Raw genomic sequence first — 24,284 nt, 5'->3', positions numbered from 1 at the left:
GGTCACCACATAATTAACATCATTTAGCCGCTTGTGTACAGTGTATGGTCCCTCCCATGCGGCCTGTAATTCTGTAACATAGGGACCAAAACCCAAACCTTCTGCCCCTCCTCATAGGTCCTCAGTCTGGCATTACGGTCGTACAAGACCTTCTGGTTGATTTGGGCCTGGGTCACATTCTCATGGGCCAGGTTGCTCAATTTTTGCATTCTTTGAGCCGCAGTACATATTCGACCACCAAGATGACTGTCGTGTTGGGGTCGCTCTCCCAACAGCTTTCTGTGTATTCCTGGACTTTCCAACTCTTTGACAAACTACGCAGGATCGACAATAATTGGCAATATCTGTCCCCATCTTGGGCCAATAGAAGTTATGTGTCAGGCGAGCTTTCGTCTTTTGTATTCCAAGGTGTCCGGCCAGAGGAATCTCGAGCAATTCCCAATGATTGTTCCCTAAATAGATAAGGAACGACCAGACGCTTTTCATAGTCCCAAGATTCTGTAATATCCGTGGGGATAGTCTCTGTATACAGTCTGCCCTGGTCCCAGTATACTCTCTCTTTGCCAGAAGCAGCAGGGGGTTGGTCTGCAAGACATCTGACGCGTTTTTTTCCAAATGCATAGAATTGCGGGAAAAATGCAGAAAATCAGCAAAATTAATGAACATGCTGCTTTTTTTTACCGCAATGCGTTTTTTTTCGCGGAAAAAAACGCACCATGTGCACAAAACATGCAGAATGCATTCTAAATGATAGGATGCATAATGTATGCGTTTTTATCGCGAAAAAAACTGAACGTGTGCACATACCTTTAGAATGCATTCTGCATGTCTTGTGCACATGGTGCGTTTTTCTCCGCAATTCTATGTGTGGTGAAATATGTGTTGTGAAGGAAGCCCCTGTTCCTTCCACGTCACCAATCCGTGACGTCACTACACAGGCACAGCTCTCCGGCGCCCCCTTTGTCTCTCAGGTCAGTAAGGGAACTGCACCTAGAGCAAATGGCCGCCGGAATGACTGCCCTGTTACCCACACTGGGTATTCTAAGATTCGCAATCAGAGTAAAAGGATCAGCCCAAAATTAATTTATGATTTAATTGCCTTAAGGGCGCACTAGGTAATTACAAGAAATATACAATCACAATATACCAAGAGTTACAGTCAGAGTACAATATAACAACAATGATACAAGGCTTAAGGTATAAAGCTGGAGGTCACTTTACCAGGTTAGAGGTCGCTTGTGGAAGCCGGGGGGCGCAGCGTTCCGCAGGTCCAAAACTTTAGTTGCCGGGCAGCCCCCAGAAAGCGTGTGCTTGCCCCCCCTCTGGCTGGCATATGCCCTGTTTCTTAGCTGGTCATCTTCTGTGTGTCACTCTCCACATGTTCCAGCTCTTAACCCTGCCGTGTCCCTCCCCCTGTAGCTGGGTGGGCTTAGCAATCCCCACCCCTCTGCCTCCCTGCGATATTTGTTCCAATATCTAATAAATGGGATAACTGCTCTCAGGATGATCGGATCAGCACACGGGCAGTACCAGCGCCTGTGGTTTGTTCTGCCGGTCGTACTGGGATCAAACCTGGATCCATTCGGTCCCTGTGGGAGGCTGATCTCTATATCTCGGGTTTCAGACCTCCCACGGATACAGGAGTCGCACCATTAGATGCACCATTTCTTTAGGACGAGGGGAATATTTTTTATGAGCCGCTACCTCAGACGATGCGTCCATAATTCACGATTCCATGTCAGAGACGGTTCGGCTGGACGACCATACTAGATGTGTATCCCGTGGCCCCTTGACATGCGTGCTTTAATTAAGCCCTTGAGCATTTCCAAGCCCCCTGCTGGTGTGGCTTCCTAACTGAGCTTTGAAGTACCTTCTGCAATCTCCTCTGAGCTCAGCCGATTACCATACTAATAGGCACTATGTTCATTAGAAAAGGTGGGGGCCAGGAGCACTCCTCTCTGCAGACCTGTGACCAGGAGACAAAATGGAGTCACGCCAATCTGTGTTAGTAGGCCCGTCCAAGATGGCGGCTGTTCCCTCATCACACCTCCCTGCTTTAGAGGGCGCTAGGGGGCATCACATTCCTGTGTTCCCCCGTGCGCCCTTCCGCACCTTCTCCTTGCCGGGACAACCCATCAGCGTTACCATGGTCTCTGCCCCCTCCTCTGCCTCTCCCCGAGGCTGTCTCTGCCTCCTCTGTCTCTCTGAGGCAGTCTCTGCCTCCTCCTCTGTCTCTCTTTGAGGCTGTCTCTGCCCCTCCTCTCTCTGTCTGAGGCTGTCTCTGCCCCCTCCTCCTCCTTTCTCTGAGGCTGCCTCTGTCTCCTCCTCCCTCTGTCTGAGGCTGTCTCTGCCTCCTCCTCTGTCTCTGAAGCTGTCCCTGCCTCCTCCTCTGTCCCTCTCTGAGGCCGTCTCTGCCTCTCCCTCTCTCTTTCTGAGGCTGTCCCTGCCTCCTCCTCTGTCTCTCTCTGAGGCTGTCTCTGCCTCCTTCTCTCTTTCCCTGAGGCTGTCCCTGCCTCCTCCTCTGTCCCTCTCTGAGGCTGTCTCTGCCTCTCCCTCTCTCTTTCTGAGGCTGTCCCTGCCTCCTCCTCTGTCTCTCTCTGAGGCTGTCTCTGCCTCCTCCTCTCTGTCTCTGAGGCTGTCCCTGCCTCCTCCTCTGTCCCTCTCTGAGGCTGTCTCTGCCTCTCCCTCTCTCTCTGAGGCTGTCTCTGCCTCTCCCTCTCTCTTTCTGAGGCTGTCCCTGCCCCCTCCTCTCTCTCTCTCTGAGGCTGTCTCTGCCTCCTCCTCTCTGCCTCCGAGGCTGTCCCTGCCTCCTCCTCTGTCCCTCTCTGAGGCTGTCTCTGCCTCCTTCTCTCTTTCCCTGAGGCTGTCCCTGCCTCCTCCTCTGTCCCTCTCTGAGGCTGTCTCTGCCTCTCCCTCTCTCTTTCTGAGGCTGTCCCTGCCTCCTCCTCTGTCTCTCTCTGAGGCTGTCTCTGCCTCCTCCTCTCTGTCTCTGAGGCTGTCCCTGCCTCCTCCTCTGTCCCTCTCTGAGGCTGTCTCTGCCTCTCCCTCTCTCTCTGAGGCTGTCTCTGCCTCTCCCTCTCTCTTTCTGAGGCTGTCCCTGCCCCCTCCTCTCTCTCTCTCTGAGGCTGTCTCTGCCTCCTCCTCTCTGCCTCTGAGGCTGTCCCTGCCTCCTCCTCTGTCCCTCTCTGAGGCTGTCTCTGCCTCCTTCTCTCTTTCCCTGAGGCTGTCCCTGCCTCCTCCTCTGTCCCTCTCTGAGGCTGTCTCTGCCTCTCCCTCTCTCTTTCTGAGGCTGTCCCTGCCTCCTCCTCTGTCTCTCTCTGAGGCTGTCTCTGCCTCCTCCTCTCTGTCTCTGAGGCTGTCCCTGCCTCCTCCTCTGTCCCTCTCTGAGGCTGTCTCTGCCTCTCCCTCTCTCTCTGAGGCTGTCTCTGCCTCTCCCTCTCTCTTTCTGAGGCTGTCCCTGCCTCCTCCTCTGTCTCTGAGCGGATAGGGTACCCCTAACTGTCGGTCCCTGGGCCACGCCTCCGGTGAACCCTGCTGGACCGTTACCTGGAACAGCCATCCCTGGTCCCAGACCACCCGCTCGCGGTCTGACTCCCCAGGAGGCTGTGCCGCCTGCTCCTTGAGAGCTTTCAGGCTAGCATCAGCTTCCAACGCTGCCTGAAATCCCTGACTCGATGTGGCGAGAATGGACGACACTGCCACATCCGCTGTCAGCTCCCCGGGATCTGTCTCCTGGCCGCTGTCTGACTCGGCAGCCACTTGGTCAGAGAGGGGGAAGCCGTCGGACCTCTGCAAGGCTCCTCGGGCTCCGGCGCTCCCACTCCTGGTGACAGCGGCCACGACCGCTGTGCCCATGGGTAGCGCCTGCTTCCCTCCGGCTCCTGACCAAGCCGCCGGGTCAGGCAGACTTCCCTGCCATCCTGACATCCCGGGTGTGGGGAACTCCTGCCCTGGGGTCTTACCTGGTGGCTCCTCTCCCGGGACGCCTCCTCCCCCCATGGCCTGTTCCTCTTCCTGCAGGGGCCCTAGACTCAGCAGGCTGGATTCACTTAGGGGCCCTACACTGCCCATAGCAGCCCCTCCCTCCACCTCTGAGCTCTCCCCTACAGTCTCCTCACCTGTCCTCCCTGTGAGCCCTGTGTGTGTGGTGTCCGTGCATGGATTACCCTCAGGTTTCAATCCCTCCTCCACTGTTGGAGGCACATTCAACACATCAACATTCACAGTAGAGTCATGACATTCTTGGGGAGCCGAACTTGGGGGTTCAGTGGCCACATACTGAGACAGTATCCGCCCCAAATCGGTCCCAAGTAATACATTGGCAGGAATATTTGACGTTACTCCCACCTCCCGCACTCCCCTCCCGGCGCCCCAGTCCAAAAACACCTTTGCGACAGGCAGCGCCGGTTCCACGCCTCCAATTCCGGAGACGGAAAGGGTTCTCCCCGGCACCAAGTCTTGAGGGGACACCACCTCAGGACGTACCAGGGTTCGTTCAGCGCCTGTGTCCCGCAGTCCCATGACCGCTGAGCGGCCGATAGTGACGGGTTGGTAATTGTCCAGGGACCTCCCACCACCCCCTCCCACACATAAAACAGTGGCCGGTTCCAGGGACAGGGATGGGGCCTTAAGACGCTGGGGACATGCAGACTTGAAGTGTCCCAGCTGGTTGCAGTGATGACAACGTCTGGGTTCTGTGCCTGGCCTGGAGAGGGCAGCAGGGGGGTACACCCCTTGCACTCTGGGGGCTGGGGAAACAGGGGCAGGATTGGGCTTACCCCCTCTCCAGGTGCTGCTGGCAGGCTTCTTCGGCTCAGGCGCCCTGTTATTGGCATACTCATCTGCCAGGGCGGCTGTAGCAGAAGCCCCCTTTGGTTTCCGGTCACGGAGGAACTGCTGGAGGTCCTCTGGGCAGTTCCACAAGAACTGCTCCGTGACGAACAGTTCCTGGACCTCCTGACGGGTGGTGAGCGCTAGACCCGAGGTCCAGTGCTCTGCAGCTCTCAGCAACGCCCGCATGTGGTCGGTCCAGGTGTCCTTTGGGCCCCGCTGCAGGCTTCGGAACTTCTTGCGGTAGGACTCCGGGGTGAGGTTGTAGTGCTGGATCAGGGCCCGCTTGATGCTGCTGTAGTCCTGCTCCGCCCCGGCAGGTAAGTCCCCCAAAACTTCCAGGGACTTACCCCTCAAACGGGGGGTCAGGTATCTTGCCCACTGATCCGGGGCCAGATGGTGTTGAAGGCAGGTCCTTTCAAAGGCCAGCAAGAAGGAATCCAGGTCTCCATCCTTCTCAAGCAGAGGGAAGTCCTCGGCCCGGACTTTGGAAACCCTGGACTCGGGTGGTGCTGGGGCGTCCAGCGGGAGCCCGTGTTGAGCCATCTCCAGTCGGTGCTGGCGCTCCGCTGCTCTCTCTGCCGCTGCTTGCTCCGCTGCCCGCTCTGCAGCTTTCTCTGCCCGCTCCGCTGCCTCACGGCGTTCTGCCCGCTCTCGCTCCTCTGCCTCACGACGTTCTGCACGCTCTTGCTCCGCCGCTTCACGGCGTTCTGCACGCTCGGCCTCCGCTGCCTTCTCTGCAGCTGCCATGAGTCTCATATAGGCGTCTTCATTACCCGCCTCGAGACGTGCCACTGCCGCTGCAACAAGGGCCTCTGATGTGGACAGGCTGGGGCGGGTAAGTGGTGGGTAGTCCCTTGCCGGACTAAGCACGGGTGGCTGGCTCCTTGGGGAGTCTGGGCTGAGCTCCCCCTCGCCTTGAACAGTAAAGTCCACCACCACCTCCTCATCGACCATAGCACTGGCCTGCGCCCTCACTGCACTCCTTGTGCCCTCTGCCATCTTTGGAACCTCTGGTTACTGACACAGCTGTAACCCTGACCTTGCACACAACTTATTATATTTACACTCTGACCGTCTAGTGCTGGGCTGACCTTAAGACCCCAGCAGCGAAAGTTACCACTGGTAGTCTTTAGTGTCTGGGAGTAGGGGTCCCACGCACACTATTACTCTGATCCCACGTACGCTGCCACCACTGTGAAGGAAGCCCCTGTTCCTTCCACGTCACCAATCCGTGACGTCACTACACAGGCACAGCTCTCCGGCGCCCCCTTTGTCTCTCAGGTCAGTAAGGGAACTGCACCTAGAGCAAATGGCCGCCGGAATGACTGCCCTGTTACCCACACTGGGTATTCTAAGATTCGCAATCAGAGTAAAAGGATCAGCCCAAAATTAATTTATGATTTAATTGCCTTAAGGGCGCACTAGGTAATTACAAGAAATATACAATCACAATATACCAAGAGTTACAGTCAGAGTACAATATAACAACAATGATACAAGGCTTAAGGTATAAAGCTGGAGGTCACTTTACCAGGTTAGAGGTCGCTTGTGGAAGCCGGGGGGCGCAGCGTTCCGCAGGTCCAAAACTTTAGTTGCCGGGCAGCCCCCAGAAAGCGTGTGCTTGCCCCCCCTCTGGCTGGCATATGCCCTGTTTCTTAGCTGGTCATCTTCTGTGTGTCACTCTCCACATGTTCCAGCTCTTAACCCTGCCGTGTCCCTCCCCCTGTAGCTGGGTGGGCTTAGCAATCCCCACCCCTCTGCCTCCCTGCGATATTTGTTCCAATATCTAATAAATGGGATAACTGCTCTCAGGATGATCGGATCAGCACACGGGCAGTACCAGCGCCTGTGGTTTGTTCTGCCGGTCGTACTGGGATCAAACCTGGATCCATTCGGTCCCTGTGGGAGGCTGATCTCTATATCTCGGGTTTCAGACCTCCCACGGATACAGGAGTCGCACCATTAGATGCACCATTTCTTTAGGACGAGGGGAATATTTTTTATGAGCCGCTACCTCAGACGATGCGTCCATAATTCACGATTCCATGTCAGAGACGGTTCGGCTGGACGACCATACTAGATGTGTATCCCGTGGCCCCTTGACATGCGTGCTTTAATTAAGCCCTTGAGCATTTCCAAGCCCCCTGCTGGTGTGGCTTCCTAACTGAGCTTTGAAGTACCTTCTGCAATCTCCTCTGAGCTCAGCCGATTACCATACTAATAGGCACTATGTTCATTAGAAAAGGTGGGGGCCAGGAGCACTCCTCTCTGCAGACCTGTGACCAGGAGACAAAATGGAGTCACGCCAATCTGTGTTAGTAGGCCCGTCCAAGATGGCGGCTGTTCCCTCATCACATGTGTGTATATATATATATCTATATGTGTGTAGTGGCATATGTCTAGGGTTACATGTGTGCCTAGTGATAATGTAACATCTGTCCTGAAGGCAAGTCGCACCTAGGTGTTAATAGGTACTTCCTTGGGATTAGTAGACATTGTGTCTCCATATCTCGCCAGGAGGTCTAGCTAGGGCCGAGAAGAAAGGGAATCTTTGGCACCTTCTAGGACTTGGAGGAGAGATGCTAATTGTGGCTTGAGGGGATCTATTCCTGAGAACCTTTTCACACGTATCTCAAGAGAAAATAATATATTCATTAGTAGCGCGGCCGTGGCCCAATCAAACAGGCAGCAGTTATGATATTGATCTGAGGGGCCGGTCTAGAAACCTGACCTCCAGACCAGTTATAAATTTAGGCTGCAGACAGAGAATTGTGTTCACATGATGGGGGCAGCCTGAGAAGCTGATGTGTTCCATCAACTCCATTCACCCCCCCTCAGGGAGCAGAAAGCAAACTACCAGTTAGATGATTTCTGTAAGTTTTTCTCCTGTTTATTTTGATACTGTTTTGCATAAGTTGTATGTCTTTTTATTATCATATTTTTATACCTTTTTCTTATTGTAAGCATTGAACCTTTTGTTATTAAAGTATAAAACTTTAACAAGTTGAACCTTGAATGTTCTAAAAGACTCCATAGCCTGAGGTGTGTGAGCCTTATCAGTGATAGACTTATTTTTATTAGTAATATTATTATTTCTGGGACTCATCGCCCGTGTGTTCGGTGAGTGGTGGCAGCGTGCATGAGCGGGTGTGTGGTCTGGGTCGGTATGTGATTTATGCTCCCATTACAGCATAGGACAGAGGTTGAGTGCTGGACAGAGAGGGGAGATAGATTAACCCTTGCAGGCACCACCCCAAGTCACGTGTGAGAGCAGGCACGTGACGAATAAGTGACACCACGGAGTGGGGATCCGTGACACTATGCATTTGGAAAAAAACGCACAAAAAACATGTCAAACGCATGAAAAAACGCATGCGGATTTCTGGCAGAAATGTCCAGTTTTTGTCAGGAAAATTTCTGCTAGAAATCCTGACGTGTGCACATACCCTCAGTCTGCAGGCCCTGGTCGGAAGCTGAGTTTTCAGTGTCTGTTATCAGGGACCTTGGTGGGTCTGCCATGTATGGAGGCTCCGGGACCACAGTATGGGCCTCCTGTCCTGGCAGTTCTGTCTGAGACTCATCCTCTAATCTCTGGGCCTGAGTCTGAGCTGCAGCCTGACTCCGGGTCACAGCTGCCACATACGTACAGTCCTGTGCATTGGGACATTTTCCCTCCTCACACGGGATCTCAGGTGGGTCTCTTTCTTCCACCTTGTCTGTAGCATTTACTTGTAAGGGAGGGACATAGTGGGACACCATCCTCCCCAGGTCCGTGCCTAGTAACTCATTGGTGGGAATAGCCTATGATACTCCCAGTTCCCTCAGTCCTTTCCCTGCTCCCCAGTCCAGGTACACACGGGCCATGGGCACGGCAGGGCTGACCCCTCCAATCCCGGTTATAGACATAGTCTTTCCTGGTATGATATCGGCAGGGGTTATCATGGCTGGACGCACCAGGGTCACCTCTGCCCCAGTGTCTCTGAGACCAATGGTGACTTTATTGCCAACAGTGACAGATTGACAGTTCTCATTAGTCCTCGCATCAGAGCCGGCTACAAAGAGGGCAGAAGGTGGGGGCACAGACGGCTTTGTGGTGGTAGTTGGACGTTTCTCCCTATCAGGGCAGACAGCGCTAACATGTCCCACTTTGTTGCAGGAGAAGCAATGGCGTGCATCGCCTAGAGAATGTCTATTCCCCGGGGCCCCATAGAAGGTGGGCTTGGACAGCACTGGTGATCGCCCGGCAGAGGGAGAAGGGTCCCCGTTTGGCTTACCTCCCCTCCAGCTGTTAGCCACACAGCGGTCAGCAATCCTTGCAGCCTGATCCGCAGTTTGTGGCTCCCGATCACACACAAATGTCGTACATCCGTGGGGCACATGTGAAGAAATTGATCCTTGACCATAAGATCCGTTAAGTCCTCAAAACTGTTCATAGAAAGTCCCCTAATCCATTGGTGGAACGTGGTCCTTAAGGTGCTCACAACATCTGCCTAGCTGTCAGTTGATCCGGACCTTTCTACGATACACTTCTGGTGTCAGGTTGTATTTCCTAATCAGGGCCTCTTTTATGGCCTCATAGTTCCCATCTAGCTCTGGTGGGAGGCCAGCAAAAACTTCCAGGGCTTTGCCTCTCAACCCTGGGGTTAGATACTGTGCCCACTGCTCACGGGGTAGATGGTACTGCCTGCAGGTTTTTTCAAACCCCCGCAGGAAAGTATCTAAGTCCGTATCCTTCTCCATCACAGGGAAGTTTTCCAGACGTGGTCTCCTTGGATTTATGTCCTGGGAGGGAGTTATCTGAGGACTGATACCCCGCTCTATTTGAGCCATCTGAAGCTGGAAAGCTCTGTCCTCCCGGCGTTCTGCAGCCTCTCTCAGCCTGTCTGTCCCGGCGTTCTGCAGCCCCTCTCTCAGCCTGTCTGTCCCGGCGTTCTGCAGCCTCTCTCTCAGCCTGTCTGTCCCGGCGTTCTGAAGCCTCTCTCTCGGCCCGGTCCCGGCATTCTGCAGCCTCTCTCTCGGCCCGGTCCCGGTGTTCTGCAGCCTCTCTTTCAGCCTGTCGGTGCTGTAGAATAAGCTGCATGCGCAGATTGGGATCACTTGTTCCCAGCCCTAGTAAGTCCATTTGTAAAGTACAGTCCATAGGCTCCTCAGCACTGGCATTGCTGATATTTCCATCAGGTATCTCCGGTGTAAGAGCTGGCATTGCTGGGTCTCTGTGAGGTGGGCTCTCTCCTTGCCCAGATGTTCCAGCACTTTGCTCTATGTCCTGCTCCACCAAGGCACATATCAGCCGCTCCCTGGATCTGTCGGCCGTCTCTATTCCTCTCTGCTCACAGAGGTCGGTCAGAGCCTCTTTGCTCTGCGTCTTGTACTGGGCTGCCATATCGATTAACAGCCTTTGCGAAATAAAAGCTAGGGTGGCGCTCACAGCTATCCGAGATCAGTAACCATAGAGGTCTCAAGGACCTCTATGGTTACTCTGCAGAAGCATCGCTGACCTCCGATCATGTGACGGGGGTCGGCGATGCGCTCATTTCCGGCCGCCCGGCCGGAAGCGCCGGTTAAATGCCGCTGTCTGCGTTTGACAGCAGCATTTAACTAGTTGATAGCGGCGGGTGAATCACGATTTCACCCGCTGCTATTGCGGGCACATGTCAGCTGTACAAAAGAGCTGACATGTCCCGGCTTTGATGCGCGGGCTCACCGCCAGAGCCTACATCAAAGCAGGGGATCTGACCTCGGACGTACTATCCCGTCCGAGGTCAGAAAGGGGTTAATATTACCGTATAATTGGTGGTTTGTGACTGGACCATGGCCACTCCACCAATGAATATATTATTTTCTCTGAACACTCTTTTTGTAACGTTTTTCATAGATAGATAGCGTCAGACTGTAATTGACATCTCTGTTCAAAAGAGTCAGATGGTGTGAAACGTTTCCCCTTCCTGGTTCTTAGCAAGACCCCCTGGCAAGATTGGAGACAGGAGACTGCCTTCTCAGGGTAACATATCCTGTGACCTGCAGTCTCAGGACAGATGTTAATTTACTGCTAGTCAAACATCTATACCTATACATATTTCACTACAGGCGGTTTTACACCACTCCATCTGACAATCAGCATTGTGCTTGGTGATGTACGGCTTCATGAAGCCCCTAGCAGGGGTGCAGTGTATGTGCTGAGGATGTCTGGACTCTGTAGTTATGGAGTGAGCAGAGCAGTGACTTTTCTGCCCTTGGCCCCCTGCTCTATAACGTTATGGGGTCTCCACTTCGTGGCTGAGTTGCTGCAGTTCCTTTCACTTCTCAGTAATATCAGTCACAGGTGATGGGGGAAGATTCTGGAGGAAAAAATGTCATGGACGGACCTGGTATCCCCGTGGATCCTATTACAGGACCGCGCTGGTATCGGGAGCTCTGCCCCACCGGCTGCTCTGACACATGGTAGCGGTGGGACGGTGGGTATATACAGGTCCTTCTCAAAAAATTAGCATATAGTGTTAAATTTCATTATTTACCATAATGTAATGATTACAATTAAACTTTCATATATTATAGACTCATTATCCACCAACTGAAATTTGTCAGGTCTTTTATTGTTTTAATACTGATGATTTTGGCCTACAACTCCTGATAACCCAAAAAACCTGTCTCAATAAATTAGCATATCAAGAAAAGGTTCTCTAAATGACCTATTACCCTAATCTTCTGAATCAACTAATTAACTCTAAACACATGCAAAAGATACCTGAGGCTTTTAAAAACTCCCTGCCTGGTTCATTACTCAAAACCCCCATCATGGGTAAGACTAGCGACCTGACAGATGTCAAGAAGGCCATCATTGACACCCTCAAGCAAGAGGGTAAGACCCAGAAAGAAATTTCTCAACAAATAGGCTGTTCCCAGAGTGCTGTATCAAGGCACCTCAATGGTAAGTCTGTTGGAAGGAAACAATGTGGCAGAAAACGCTGTACAACGAGAAGAGGTGACCGGACCCTGAGGAAGATTGTGGAGAAGGACCGATTCCAGACCTTGGGGAACCTGAGGAAGCAGTGGACTGAGTCTGGTGTGGAAACATCCAGAGCCACCGTGCACAGGCGTGTGCAGGAAATGGGCTACAGGTGCCGCATTCCCCAGGTAAACAGCGGCAGAAGCGCCTGACCTGGGCTACAGAGAAGCAGCACTGGACTGTTGCTAAGTGGTCCCAAGTACTTTTTTCTGATGAAAGCAAATTTTGCATGTCATTCGGAAATCAAGGTGCCAGAGTCTGGAGGAAGACTGGGGAGAAGGAAATGCCAAAATGCCTGAAGTCCAGTGTCAAGTACCCAGTCAGTGATGGTGTGGGGTGCCATGTCAGCTGCTGGTGTTGGTCCACTGTGTTTCATCAAGGGCAGGGTCAATGCAGCTAGCTATCAGGAGATTTTGGAGCACTTCATGCTTCCATCGGCTGAAATGCTTTATGGAGATGAAGATTTCATTTTTCAGCACGACCTGGCACCTGCTCACAGTGCCAAAACCACTGGTAAATGGTTTACTGACCATGGTATTACTGTGCTCAATTGGCCTGCCAACTCTCCTGACCTGAACCCCATAGAGAATCTGTGGGATATTGTGAAGAGAAAGTTGAGAGACGCAAGACCCAACACTCTGGATGAGCTTAAGGCCGCTATTGAAGCATCCTGGGCCTCCATAACATCTCAGCAGTGTCACAGGCTGATTGCCTCCATGCCACGCCGCATTGAAGCAGTCATTTCTGCCAAAGGGTTCCCGGCCAAGTATTGAGTGCATAACTGAACATTATTATTTGATGGTTTTTTTGTTTGTTATTAAAAAACACTTTTATTTGATTGGCCGGGTGAAATATGCTAATTTATTGAGACAGGTTTTTTGGGTTATCAGGAGTTGTAGGCCAAAATCATCAGTATTAAAACAATAAAAGACCTGACAAATTTCAGTTGGTGGATAATGAATCTATAATATATGAAAGTTTAATTGTAATCATTACATTATGGTAAATAATGAAATTTAACACTATATGCTAATTTTTTGAGAAGGGCCTGTAATAACGCGGTGCTGTGGACTTTGCACACCAGGATGAAAAAAAAAAAAAATGAGTTCAATGCTTACAGTGTGCTGCTCACTGATGACAATGGGATGGAGCAGAAAACAATGAGGTTTAGTTAATTTTTTTTTATGCTTTGTGAAAACTGGAAATAATCAGACCCCCTAGGACGAGCAGCTCCTCTTTTCTGGACCACATGTGTCAACGTTGGTATACAGTTCAGGTAAGAGCCATCAGGGTATTCAGCTGATATTCTGCTACAATGTCGGCTACGGCTCTGCTCTGGACCAGGGGAGGGGGTGTCTGTCCGTGTGATAGTGCCGGCACCTGTGGTTCATTGTGTCTCTGCTGCCGGCAGCTTCATTTCATCACCTGAAGATCTCGGCGCCTGCTACAGTCACTGCAAATGGCGACTGCTCCTCCGCAGCGCAGACAGGAGGCCGTGCAGCTTCTCACTCACTGCGACCTGTAAACAAGAAGAGACGAGGCAGCTGAGACATCGACACCTCCCCTGTTCTACATGACGATTCCTGCAGGAAGCCATGTTGGACCCATCCGTAGGTGGTGACCTGTACCCACATGTCATGGCATGTGGCACAACATCACAGCTGTGCAGGGCAGCAAGGGTTAAAGATTAAAGGGATTCTCCAGCCAGGTAGTAACACAGCGGGGGGGGGAAGGGACGAGGACACCATCCTGCAGCCATGTTAGGTGCTCACATCATGGACCTGTCTTCTGGGACCACCACTAATTCTGATAACTAAGGGGTCTCTTGCTTTTTCCTTGCTGTAGATTATGGGGGTCCCAGCAGCTGCACCCCCACTAATTCAGATGTGCTGGGGTAAGTAGCGATATGACTCACTGGTGGTCACTCACCCGGTACGGCCGTGGCTCGTCCAGCTGTCGCTGCTGGGGATGGAGGCTGCTGAGCGACCTCTGGGCATAACATCGGATATCAGTGATTGTGGGAAGGGGCTGCAGGAGCTGAAATCACAAAACGGCACAAAGTAAAGTGAAACCAAGCACAGACAGAATGATAAGTGGACGCCAGGTGATCAGCGGCAGCGGCGGGGATCTGACTGCTGGATTTATCACAGCCAGTGTCCGCCAGCAACCAAACAAGGGGCAGTATATGGGATTGTGAGAGGTGAGCGCTGCACTTCTCACCGTGGCACTGCTGTGCTCCTACCTGTGCATGATGGAAGTAGGTGCGATGAAGGGGTTCTGCCCTGATCGGGGTCACACACTCGTTTTCTGTGCTTCTGCCCAGTTCATAAACTTTCACCTCCTTACCCAATTCAGGCGGAGGCTCATCCTCCAGCGTCATGAGGTCCAGGAGCGGCTGATCTGTCACCAAAATGTTACATCCTTTATTATACCCCAGAGCTGCACTCACTATTCTGCTGGTGCAGTCACTGTGTACATACATTACATTACTGATCCTGAGTTACATCCTGTATACTACAGAGCTGCACTCACTATTCTGCTGGTGCAGTCACTGTGTACATACATTACATTACTGATCCTGAGTTACATCCTGTATTATACCCTAGAGCTGCACTCACTATTCTACTGGTGCAGTCACTGTGTACATACATACATTACTGATCCTGAGTTACATCCTGTATTATACCCCAGAGCTGCACTCACTATTCTGCTGGTGCAGTCACTGTGTACATACATTACATTACTGATCCTGAGTTACATCCTGTATTATACTCCAGAGCTGCACTCACTATTCTGCTGGTGCAGTCACTGTGTACATACATTACATTACTGATCCTGAGTTACATCCTGTATTATACCCTAGAGCTGCACTCACTATTCTACTGGTGCAGTCACTGTGTACATACATACATTACTGATCCTGAGTTACATCCTGTATTATACCCCAGAGCTGCACTCACTATTCTGCTGGTGCAGTCACTGTGTACATACATTACATTACTGATCCTGAGTTACATCCTGTATTATACTCCAGAGCTGCACTCACTATTCTGCTGGTGCAGTCACTGTGTACATACATTACATTACTGATCCTGAGTTACATCCTGTATTATACCCCAGAGCTGCACTCACTATTCTGCTGGTGCAGTCACTGTGTACATACATTACATTACTGATCCTGAGTTACATCCTGTATTATACTCCAGAGCTGCACTCACTATTCTGCTGGTGCAGTCACTGTGTACATACATTACATTACTGATCCTGAGTTACATCCTATATACCCCAGAGCTGCACTCACTATTCTGCTGGTGCAGTCACTGTGTACATACATTACATTACTGATCCTGAGTTACATCCTGTATTATACTCCAGAGCTGCACTCACTATTCTGCTGGTGCAGTCACTGTGTACATACATTACATTACTGATCCTGAGTTACATCCTGTATTATACTCCAGAGCTGCACTCACTATTCTGCTGGTGCAGTCACTGTGTACATACATTACATTACTGATCCTGAGTTACATCCTGTATTATACCCTAGAGCTGCACTCACTATTCTGCTGGTGCAGTCACTGTGTGCATACATTACATTACTGATCCTGAGTTACATCCTATATACCCCAGAGCTGCACTCACTATTCTGCTGGTGCAGTCACTGGGTACATACATTACATTACTGATCCTGAGTTATATCCTGTATTATACCCCGGAGCTGCACTCACTATTCTGCTGGTGCAGTCACTGGGTACATACATTACATTACTGATCCTGAGTTACATCCTGTATTATACTCCAGAGCTGCACTCACTATTCTGCTGGTGCAGTCACTGTGTACATACATTACTGATCCTGAGTCACATCCTGTATTATACTCCAGAGCTGCGCTCACTATTCTGCTGGTGCAGTCACTGTGTACATACATTACATTACTGATCCTGAGTTACATCCTGTATTATACCCCAGAGCTGCACTCACTATTCTGCTGGTGCAGTCACTGTGTACATACATTACATTACTGATCCTGAGTTACATCCTGTATTATACTCCAGAGCTGCACTCACTATTCTGCTGGTGCAGTCACTGTGTACATATATTACTGATCCTGAGTCACATCCTGTATTATACTCCAGAGCTGCGCTCACTATTCTGCTGGTGCAGTCACTGTGTACATACATTACATTACTGATCCTGAGTTACATCCTGTATTATACTCCAGAGCTGCACTCACTATTCTGCTGGTGCAGTCACTGTGTACGTACATTACATTACTGATCCTGAGTTACATCTGTATTATACCCCAGAGCTGCACTCACTATTCTGCTGGTGCAGTCACTGTGTACATACATTACATTACTGATCCTGAGTTACCTCCTGTATTATACCCCAGAGCTGCACTCACTATTCTGCTGGTGCAGTCACTGTGTACATACATTACATTACTGATCCTGAGTTGCATCCTGTATTATACTCCAGAGCTGCACTCACTATTCTGCTGGTGCAGTCACTGGGTACATACATTACTGATCCTGAGTTACATCCTGTATTATACTCCAGAGCTGCGCTCACTATTCTGCTGGTGCAGTCACTGTGTACATACATAACATTACTGATCCTGAGTTACATCCTGTATTATACTCCAGAGCTGCACTCACTATTCTGCTGGTGCAGTCATTTGTGGGTAAACACAGATAGAAATATAGCTATGCTCCTATAAATAAAATGAGATGACAACTTATCAGGTTGTAAATCAGTAGAGGAAGCTGTGCACAGAGAATAAACCGGCTGGAAATACTGGATTTCAGCTCTGGAGCTGCAGAGATGTGCAGTAGTGCTCACCGCTGCGGTCGTACAGTCTGTACACGGCTTTGCTCCCCGGGATCGTGCTCTTCTCTTGGTCCTCGCTGATCTTCATTCTCGGTTGGTCGTTCACCTGCACCAGCTGCAATTGCAGGATCATTACATATCTGCAGTGGAGGAAACCTTCCCGCCCACATCCCCCTCCAGACAACCACATGGCACTTTCCATGCGTCTCCCACCCGACCCTCCATCACCAACCATGATCTCACCTTGTAGACGCAGCCCAGAGACGGCTGCAAGGGGCAGGTGACAAGGTGAGTGCCGACACCAATCACATTAATCTCATTGTCCTGCAAGTACAAACATCAGTCACTGACCGACCAGAGGAATAAACCTGGAGGAGCTCCCTGCGGCCTGTCCACACACAGATCTGATACCGCTGTATACACGGAGCTCCCCCTAGTGGTGGCTGCAGACAGGACCTTATCATGTATCTCTGTATACAGGGAGCTCCCCCTAGTGGTGGCTGCAGACAGGATCTTATCATGTATCTCTGTATACAGGGAGCTCCCCCTAGTGGTGGCTGCAGACAGGATCTTATCATGTATCTCTGTATACAGGGAGCTCCCCCTAGTGGTGACTGCAGACAGGATCTTATCATGTATCTCTGTATACAGGGAGCTCCCCCTAGTGGTGACTGCAGACAGGATCTTATCATGTATCTCTGTATACAGGGAGCTCCCCCTAGTGGTGACTGCAGATAGGATCTTATCATGTATCTCTGTATACAGGGAGCTCCCCCTAGTGGTGACTGCAGACAGGATCTTATCATGTATGTCTGTATACAGGGAGATCCCCCTAGTGGTGGCTGCAGACAGGATCTTATCATGTATCTCTGTATACAGGGAGCTCCCCCTAATGGTGACTGCAGACAGGATCTTATCATGTATCTCTGTATACAGGGAGCTCCCCCTAGTGGTGGCTGCAGACAGAATCTTATCATGTATCTCTGTATACAGGGAGCTCCCCGTAGTGATGGCTGCAGACAGGATCTTATCATGTATCTGTGTATACAGGGAGCTCCCCCTAGTGGTGGCTGCAGACAGGATCTTATCATGTATCTCTGTATACAGGGAGCTCCCCCTAGTGGTGGCTGCAGACAGGAACTTATCATGTATCTCTGTATACAGGGAGCTCCCCCTAGTGGTGGCTGCAGACAGGATCTTATCATGTATCTCTGTATACAGGGATCTCCCCCTAGTGGTGGCTGCAGACAGGATCTTATCATGTATCTCTGTATACAGGGATCTCCCCCTAGTGGTGGCTGCAGACAGGATCTTATCATGCATCTCTGTATACAGGGAGCTCCCCCTAGTGGTGGCTGCAGACAGGATCTTATCATGCATCTCTGTATACAGGGAGCTCCCCCTATTGGTGGCTGCAGACAGGATCTTATCATGCATCTCTGTATACAGGAAGCTCCCCCTAGTGGTGGCTGCAGACAGGATCTTATCATGTATCTCTGTATACAGGGAGCTCCCCCTAGTGGTGGCTGCAGACAGGATCTTATCATGTATCTCTGTATACAGGGAGCTCCCCCTAGTGGTGGCTGCAGACAGGATCTTATCATGCATCTCTGTATACAGGAAGCTCCCCCTAGTGGTGGCTGCAGACAGGATCTTATCATGCATCTCTGTATACAGGGAGCTCCCCCTAGTTGTGGCTACAGACAAGATCTTATAATGTATCTCTGTATACAGGGAGCTCCCCCTAGTGGTGGCTGCAGACAGGATCTTATCATGTATCTCTGTATACAGGGAGCTCCCCCTAGTGGTGGCTGCAGACAGAATCTTATCATGTATCTCTGTATACAGAGAGCTCCCCCTAGTGGTGGCTGCAGACATGATCTTATCATGTATCTCTGTATACAGGGAGCTCCCCCTAGTGGTGGCTGCAGACAGAATCTTATCATGTATCTCTGTATACAGAGAGCTCCCCCTAGTGGTGGCTGCAGACAGGATCTTATCATGTATCTCGGTATACAGGGAGCTCCCCCTAGTGGTGGCTGCAGACAGGATCTCATCATGCATCTCTCTATACAGGGAGCTCCCCCTAGTGGTGACTGCAGACAGGATCTTATCATGTATCTCTGTATACAGGGAGCTCCCCCTAGTGGTGGCTGCAGACAGGATCTTATCATGTATCTCTGTATACAGGGAGCTCCCCCTAGTGGTGGCTGCAGACAGGATCTTATCATGCATCTCTGTATACAGGGATCTCCCCCTAGTGGTGGCTTCAGACAGAATCTTCTCATGTATCTCTCTATACAGGGAGCTCCCCCTAGTGGTGACTGCAGACAGGATCTTATCATGTATCTCTCTATACAGGGAGCTCCCCCTAGTGGTGGCTGCAGATAGTTGTGTTGTCTCATTCTAACTATCTGGATTATTTGGATCAGATAATAAGGACAGTTTCCGCTCCTTGGTTTGTTGATTTCCATGATCACCAGTCATGTAACGGATGATTTGTGACTTGTATATAAATCAGCTGTGTGGCCTGTAGTGATCAGGGGTAATTGAGCGCTCACCGATTGGGTCAGGGTCTTTACACTCTTCTCACTGATGTTATTACTGACAGCGATAGACAATGTTCTGAAGCTCGGAGCCTCCAACCTGCAAGATGGAAAGGGTTAATAAACGCTGTGCGGTATACAGAGATATTCATAGACTGTAGTTTGCAGCAGCTGATTCTCAGGCCATCTCCTCCGGGGTGAGGGCTGCTGATTCTCAGGCCGTCTCCTCCGGGGTGAGGGCTGCTGATTCTCAGGCCGTCTCCTCCGGGGTGAGGGCTGCTGATTCTCAGGCCGTCTCCTCCAGGGTGAGGGCTGCTGATTCTCAGGCCGTCTCCTCTGGGGTGAGGGCTGCTGATTCTCAGGCCGTCTCCTCCGGGGTGAGGGCTGCTGATTCTCAGGCCGTCTCCTCCAGAGTGAGGGCTGCTGATTCTCAGGCCATCTCCTCCGGGGTGAGGGCTGCTGATTCTCAGGCCGTCTCCTCCGGGGTGAGGGCTGCTGATTCTCAGGCCGTCTCCTCCGGGGTGAGGGCTGCTGATTCTCAGGCCGTCTCCTCCGGGGTGAGGGCTGCTGATTCTCAGGCCGTCTCCTCCGGGGTGAGGGCTGCTGATTCTCAGGCCGTCTCCTCCAGGGTGAGGGCTGCTGATTCTCAGGCCGTCTCCTCCAGGGTGAGGGCTGCTGATTCTCAGGCCGTCTCCTCTGGGGTGATCTGCAGATCCCTTCATCCTTGTCATCTTCCATGTAAGACAGTCCTGAAATGCCGCATGACTGCCCACTCCACCACCCTCTAAACGGGCACTCGCCTTTCGTCACATAGCTGGAAAATCTTCCGGATCTCTACCGACTGTCTGGCGAGGTCTCCGCTGTCCAGCCGCACCCCAACCGCTCTGTACCCCAACTCCTGCAAAGCCAGGACAACCGCACAGAAATTGGGGATCCCGCTCCTGCCCAAGAGAAAAGTATATTTACCATTTTGGCAATAACCGTGCCCACAACGGCGGCCCCCCCGGGGTGCGGTCACCACTTACATCATCACGCTGTACGTATCCACCACCACCAGGAAGTTCAGCGGGAAGGCGATGGCGTATGACACGAATGCCGCCAGCTCCCCAGGGTGTGTGCTCCCAGGAGGAATCTGCAGCAGATGACAAACCTTCTGCAGCCACGACTGCGACAGAGACAGGAAATCCACGCCCGTGTCCTTGCCGCCCGCCTCCTGACCGCCCGCCGGCAGCAGAACCTGACGGGAAGAAAAAGGAGATCAGCATATCCATCAGTAGCCAGCGGCCACTGCGGGGAGGGGACCGTGCCTCACCAGGTGCTGGACTTCATCCGTAGAGGAGAACGATGCCACGTAGGAGTGGGCCACGGTCCCCGCCACCGGGATGTTAAACCGCTGCCCGGCGAGCACGTTACTGGTGCAGTCAAAGCCTGGAAGGAAACCGGGGAATCGGTGACTCGTCAGGCGCCACGTCCAGAGTGCAGAGCCGTCAGTGGCACTCACCACCTATGTAGGAATATTTGGAGGCTGAAAGACCCCCATCAGGCCCCTGCGCCCTCCGCAGACCCATTTCCAGCAGCTTCTTGTCCGGACCAACCGCAAGGCGGAAACGGGCGGCATTGGTGGCGACCAGGCTGAAATAACAAGAAATGATCAAGAAGTATTTCCTCCTTTTCTGGGTCCTGTGTCTTTCTCCAGAATGGGGGTCTCCCGCATGTGAAAGTGACCGCTGGGAATAGAGAGGTGGATGCACTTGTGTAGCTCCCTCCATTCACTTCCATGGGAGAGGACAGTGAGCGCATGCCACAGGAGATGCTGATCACATGACCCCCCCAGTACTGGGCGCACTAATATGGAGGCCAAGGGACCCTGCTACAGAGACGGGTGCAGATTCCACAGTTGGGACTTGCAGCCATCAGACGTCTACGACTTATCCTGTGGGTGGAAATCCCCCTCTAAAAAGTGGCTATAAAGGGCAGAGCGGCGTTCCTTCACATAGCGGGGGTCTGCAGCTTTCATGGTATTTTCAGGTTGCTGCTTGTTGTCAGTGAATGGAATCTTCTGACAGCTGAGCGATTGTTACAATGTATCAGTGTAAGTGAATGACAATCGGGCAGCTGTGCTCATCCAGGATTATCTGCACCGACACACTGTAACGAAACCCACCAACTCTGACCCAGGACCTCCATCTATGTGTCAGTCCTTACTGCAGCTCCGGCATTATATTAACTAACCAGGAAGCTTGTGAGGAATGGAGAGCGTGCCCACCCCATAAACGTGCCCCTCACGTACCTGGCATAATTCACCAAGCAGAGCAGGGTGGTCTCCAGAAGCTGGACCACCAGGAGGGGCCCCCGCACCTTCATCAGCGGCTCCTGCAGAGATCACACGTGAGTCACATGACACCCAGTACTGGGAGTACCAACATGGCCGCTAAGGGTCCCCTGCAGAAAGGCACAAGCTGATTGGCTAAAGGTATCCAACCAATCAGCTTTCATACTATATCACAAAAGCCGCCTGCACCGGAGGGTCTCGGACCCCCGATCTGTGTATCCTCTGATCGGCGCCAAAGAGGTCGGAAAACTCACAGACGCCAGAAGCTGATCGATTTTTCATCCAAGTTCTAAACTTTCGCACTTGACTTTGTGATTACATTTCGTTCCATCTTAAGATCTCCGCTTGCAGTCACTGAATCATTGCTGCTTTACCCCAGATGGTGGGAACCCTGCGCTGACCCAGGCCTGCTGACAGCTGCAGTCTGTCACAATGTACCTGTGCAGACAATCCTCTGAGCAGCAGAGATCAGTCCTGACATTTGGTTACAATGTGTCAGTCCGGAGAGTAGAATATTTCCCTTACTGGATACAATTGTGACAATCAGCAGCTGAGACACAAATGATACTAAGCGGATGAATGCTTCACTGTACAAGGCGTCAGCTGCATTTACATAGGACTGCTGAGGTCACGAAATAACCGGCTGATAATCCGGCACTGGGGATCGCTGTCCCCCCAGTACTACAGGACACATGCAGACGTCTCTTGTGACAGGTCCCTTTAAATCTTATCACAGGACACATCTGCCCAATCTCAGCTCGAGGAGGAACTACAGGTCCCAGCATCATAAGGGGAGGATGGGCGTCGCTATATTCACACAGACGGAGCAGCGGGCAGTAGCCATACCTACTCTGGGAAACACGACGGATCCCTCCGGGAAAGACGCCAGCGACACCTCCGACGCGTCCACGGTCTCCAGGTATTCAAAGAAGCCGCGGTCCACGGATGGCGGCAAGACGGAGGCCAAGTACTGGAGGTCTGAGGACACAGGGGAGGTCAGGAGGGGTCACAGGAACGGCGCCCGAGGGCGAGGAGGACAGGGCGAGAAGCAGGAGCGGAGGCAGGTGCTGGGGGGAGACAGAACCAGGAGGTTGGGGGGGGGGGGGGGACACACACGGGACCAGGAGGTTGGGGGACCAGGGGGGTGGGGGGGGGGGACGCGGGACCAGGAGGTTGGGGGGGACGCGGCCCGGGGGCAGGGGGACACGGCCCAGGGGCGGGAGGTCGGGGGGGACAAGACTCGGGGGTGGCGGGTCGGGGGGTCGCAGCTCGGGGGCGGTGGGTCGGGGGGGTCACAGCTCGGGAGCGAGGGGTCAGGGGGTCACAGCTCGGGGGCGGTGGGTCGGGGGGGTCACAGCTCGGGGGCGGGTGGTCACAGCTCGGGGGCGGTGGGTCGGGGGGTCACAGCTCGGGGGCGGGGGGTCACAGCTCGGGGGCGGGTGGTCACAGCTCGGGGGCGGTGGGTCGGGGGGTCACAGCTCGGGGGCGGTGGGTCGGGGGGTCACAGCTCGGGGGCGGTGGGTCGGGGGGTCACAGCTCGGGGGCGGGGGGTCAAAGCTCGGGGGCGGGGGGTCACAGCTCGGGGGCGGTGGGTCGGGGGGGGTCACAGCTCGGGGGCGGTGGGTCGGGGGGTCACAGCTCGGGGGCGGGGGGTCACAGCTCGGGGGCGGGGGGTCACAGCTCGGGGGCGGGGGGTCACAGCTCGGGGGCGGGGGGTCACAGCTCGGGGGCGGTGGGTCGGGGGGGGGGGGTCACAGCTCGGGGGCAGGGGGACACGGCCCAGGGGCGGTGGGTCGGGGGGTCACAGCTCGGGGGCGGGGGGTCACAGCTCGGGGGCGGGGGGTCACAGCTCGGGGGCGGTGGGTCGGGGGGGGGTCACAGCTCGGGGGCGGTGGGTCGGGGGGTCACAGCTCGGGGGCGGGGGGTCACAGCTCGGGGGCGGGGGGTCACAGCTCGGGGGCGGGGGGTCACAGCTCGGGGGCGGGGGGTCGGGGGGGGTCACAGCTCGGGGGCGGTGGGTCGGGGGGTCACAGCTCGGGGGCGGTGGGTCGGGGGGTCACAGCTCGGGGGCGGGGGGTCACAGCTCGGGGGCGGGGGGTCACAGCTCGGGGGCGGTGGGTCGGGGGGGGGTCACAGCTCGGGGGCGGTGGGTCACAGCTCGGGGGCGGTAGTAGCGGACCCTGCAGGGTGCACAGGGCAGCAGACAGAACACACCGGGCGGGCACGGAGCAGACACCGCTCGGCCCCGGGTCCTCACCTGCTCGGGAGAAGCGGAAGTCCCGCAGGAAGCGCAGCGTCTCCTCCAGGCCACAGAACAGGGTGAAGCCGCCACTGAACGGAGCGTCCCGGAAGAATAGCTCGAACTCCGCGGCTTCCCGGTGCCGCCCGCTCCGCCAGTAACCGTACGCCATGGTGAACTGGTAGAGGTCGGTGAGTAGCGGGAGCTCCATGCCGCCTGAGCCCCGCACCGAGCGGCCAATGACAGCGGCTATATACACCGGAAGTGTTACCCCTGCCGCCTGGGGCATGCCGGGAAGTGTAGTTCTGTCTGTCACCGCGTCCTGACACGTGATTGCTCGGAGCTGCGCCCCCGGATCCACGCTCCTCACACGGGTTATGGGGGATTCAGAGCAGGAAAATCCGGAAGATTTACTGATAATGTGACTGGATGCGGAATCCTTCATAGAAGTGACATCTGCAGTGTGAGCGCCACAGGACAGCCAGAGGCAGGACCGGC

At 53.3% G+C, this 24,284-nt stretch overlaps 1 protein-coding gene across 1 annotated transcript; it reads right to left on the bottom strand.

Annotated features, from left to right (window-relative positions):
- Nucleotides 1-12,787: 12,787 nt before the first annotated feature.
- On the bottom strand, nt 12,788-24,062 carry NAPRT (nicotinate phosphoribosyltransferase). The gene is made up of 13 exons (XM_077271380.1): nt 23,805-24,062; nt 22,398-22,525; nt 21,506-21,588; nt 20,717-20,847; nt 20,528-20,643; nt 20,241-20,452; nt 20,016-20,156; nt 19,231-19,315; nt 16,913-16,993; nt 16,682-16,784; nt 14,082-14,239; nt 13,769-13,876; nt 12,788-13,358 (listed from the first exon to the last, which is right to left on the bottom strand). The coding sequence occupies exons 1-13, from the start codon at nt 23,995-23,997 to the stop codon at nt 13,290-13,292; spliced, it is 1,608 nt and encodes a 535-aa protein (XP_077127495.1). The 5' UTR covers nt 23,998-24,062; the 3' UTR covers nt 12,788-13,289.
- Nucleotides 24,063-24,284: the final 222 nt, after the last annotated feature.

This window comes from Ranitomeya variabilis, chromosome 6, assembly GCF_051348905.1.
Source record: "Ranitomeya variabilis isolate aRanVar5 chromosome 6, aRanVar5.hap1, whole genome shotgun sequence".
Lineage (NCBI taxonomy): Eukaryota > Metazoa > Chordata > Amphibia > Anura > Dendrobatidae > Ranitomeya > Ranitomeya variabilis.
The sequence above is the reverse complement of the archived record's forward strand: the minus strand, read 5'-3'. Positions and strand labels throughout refer to the sequence as shown.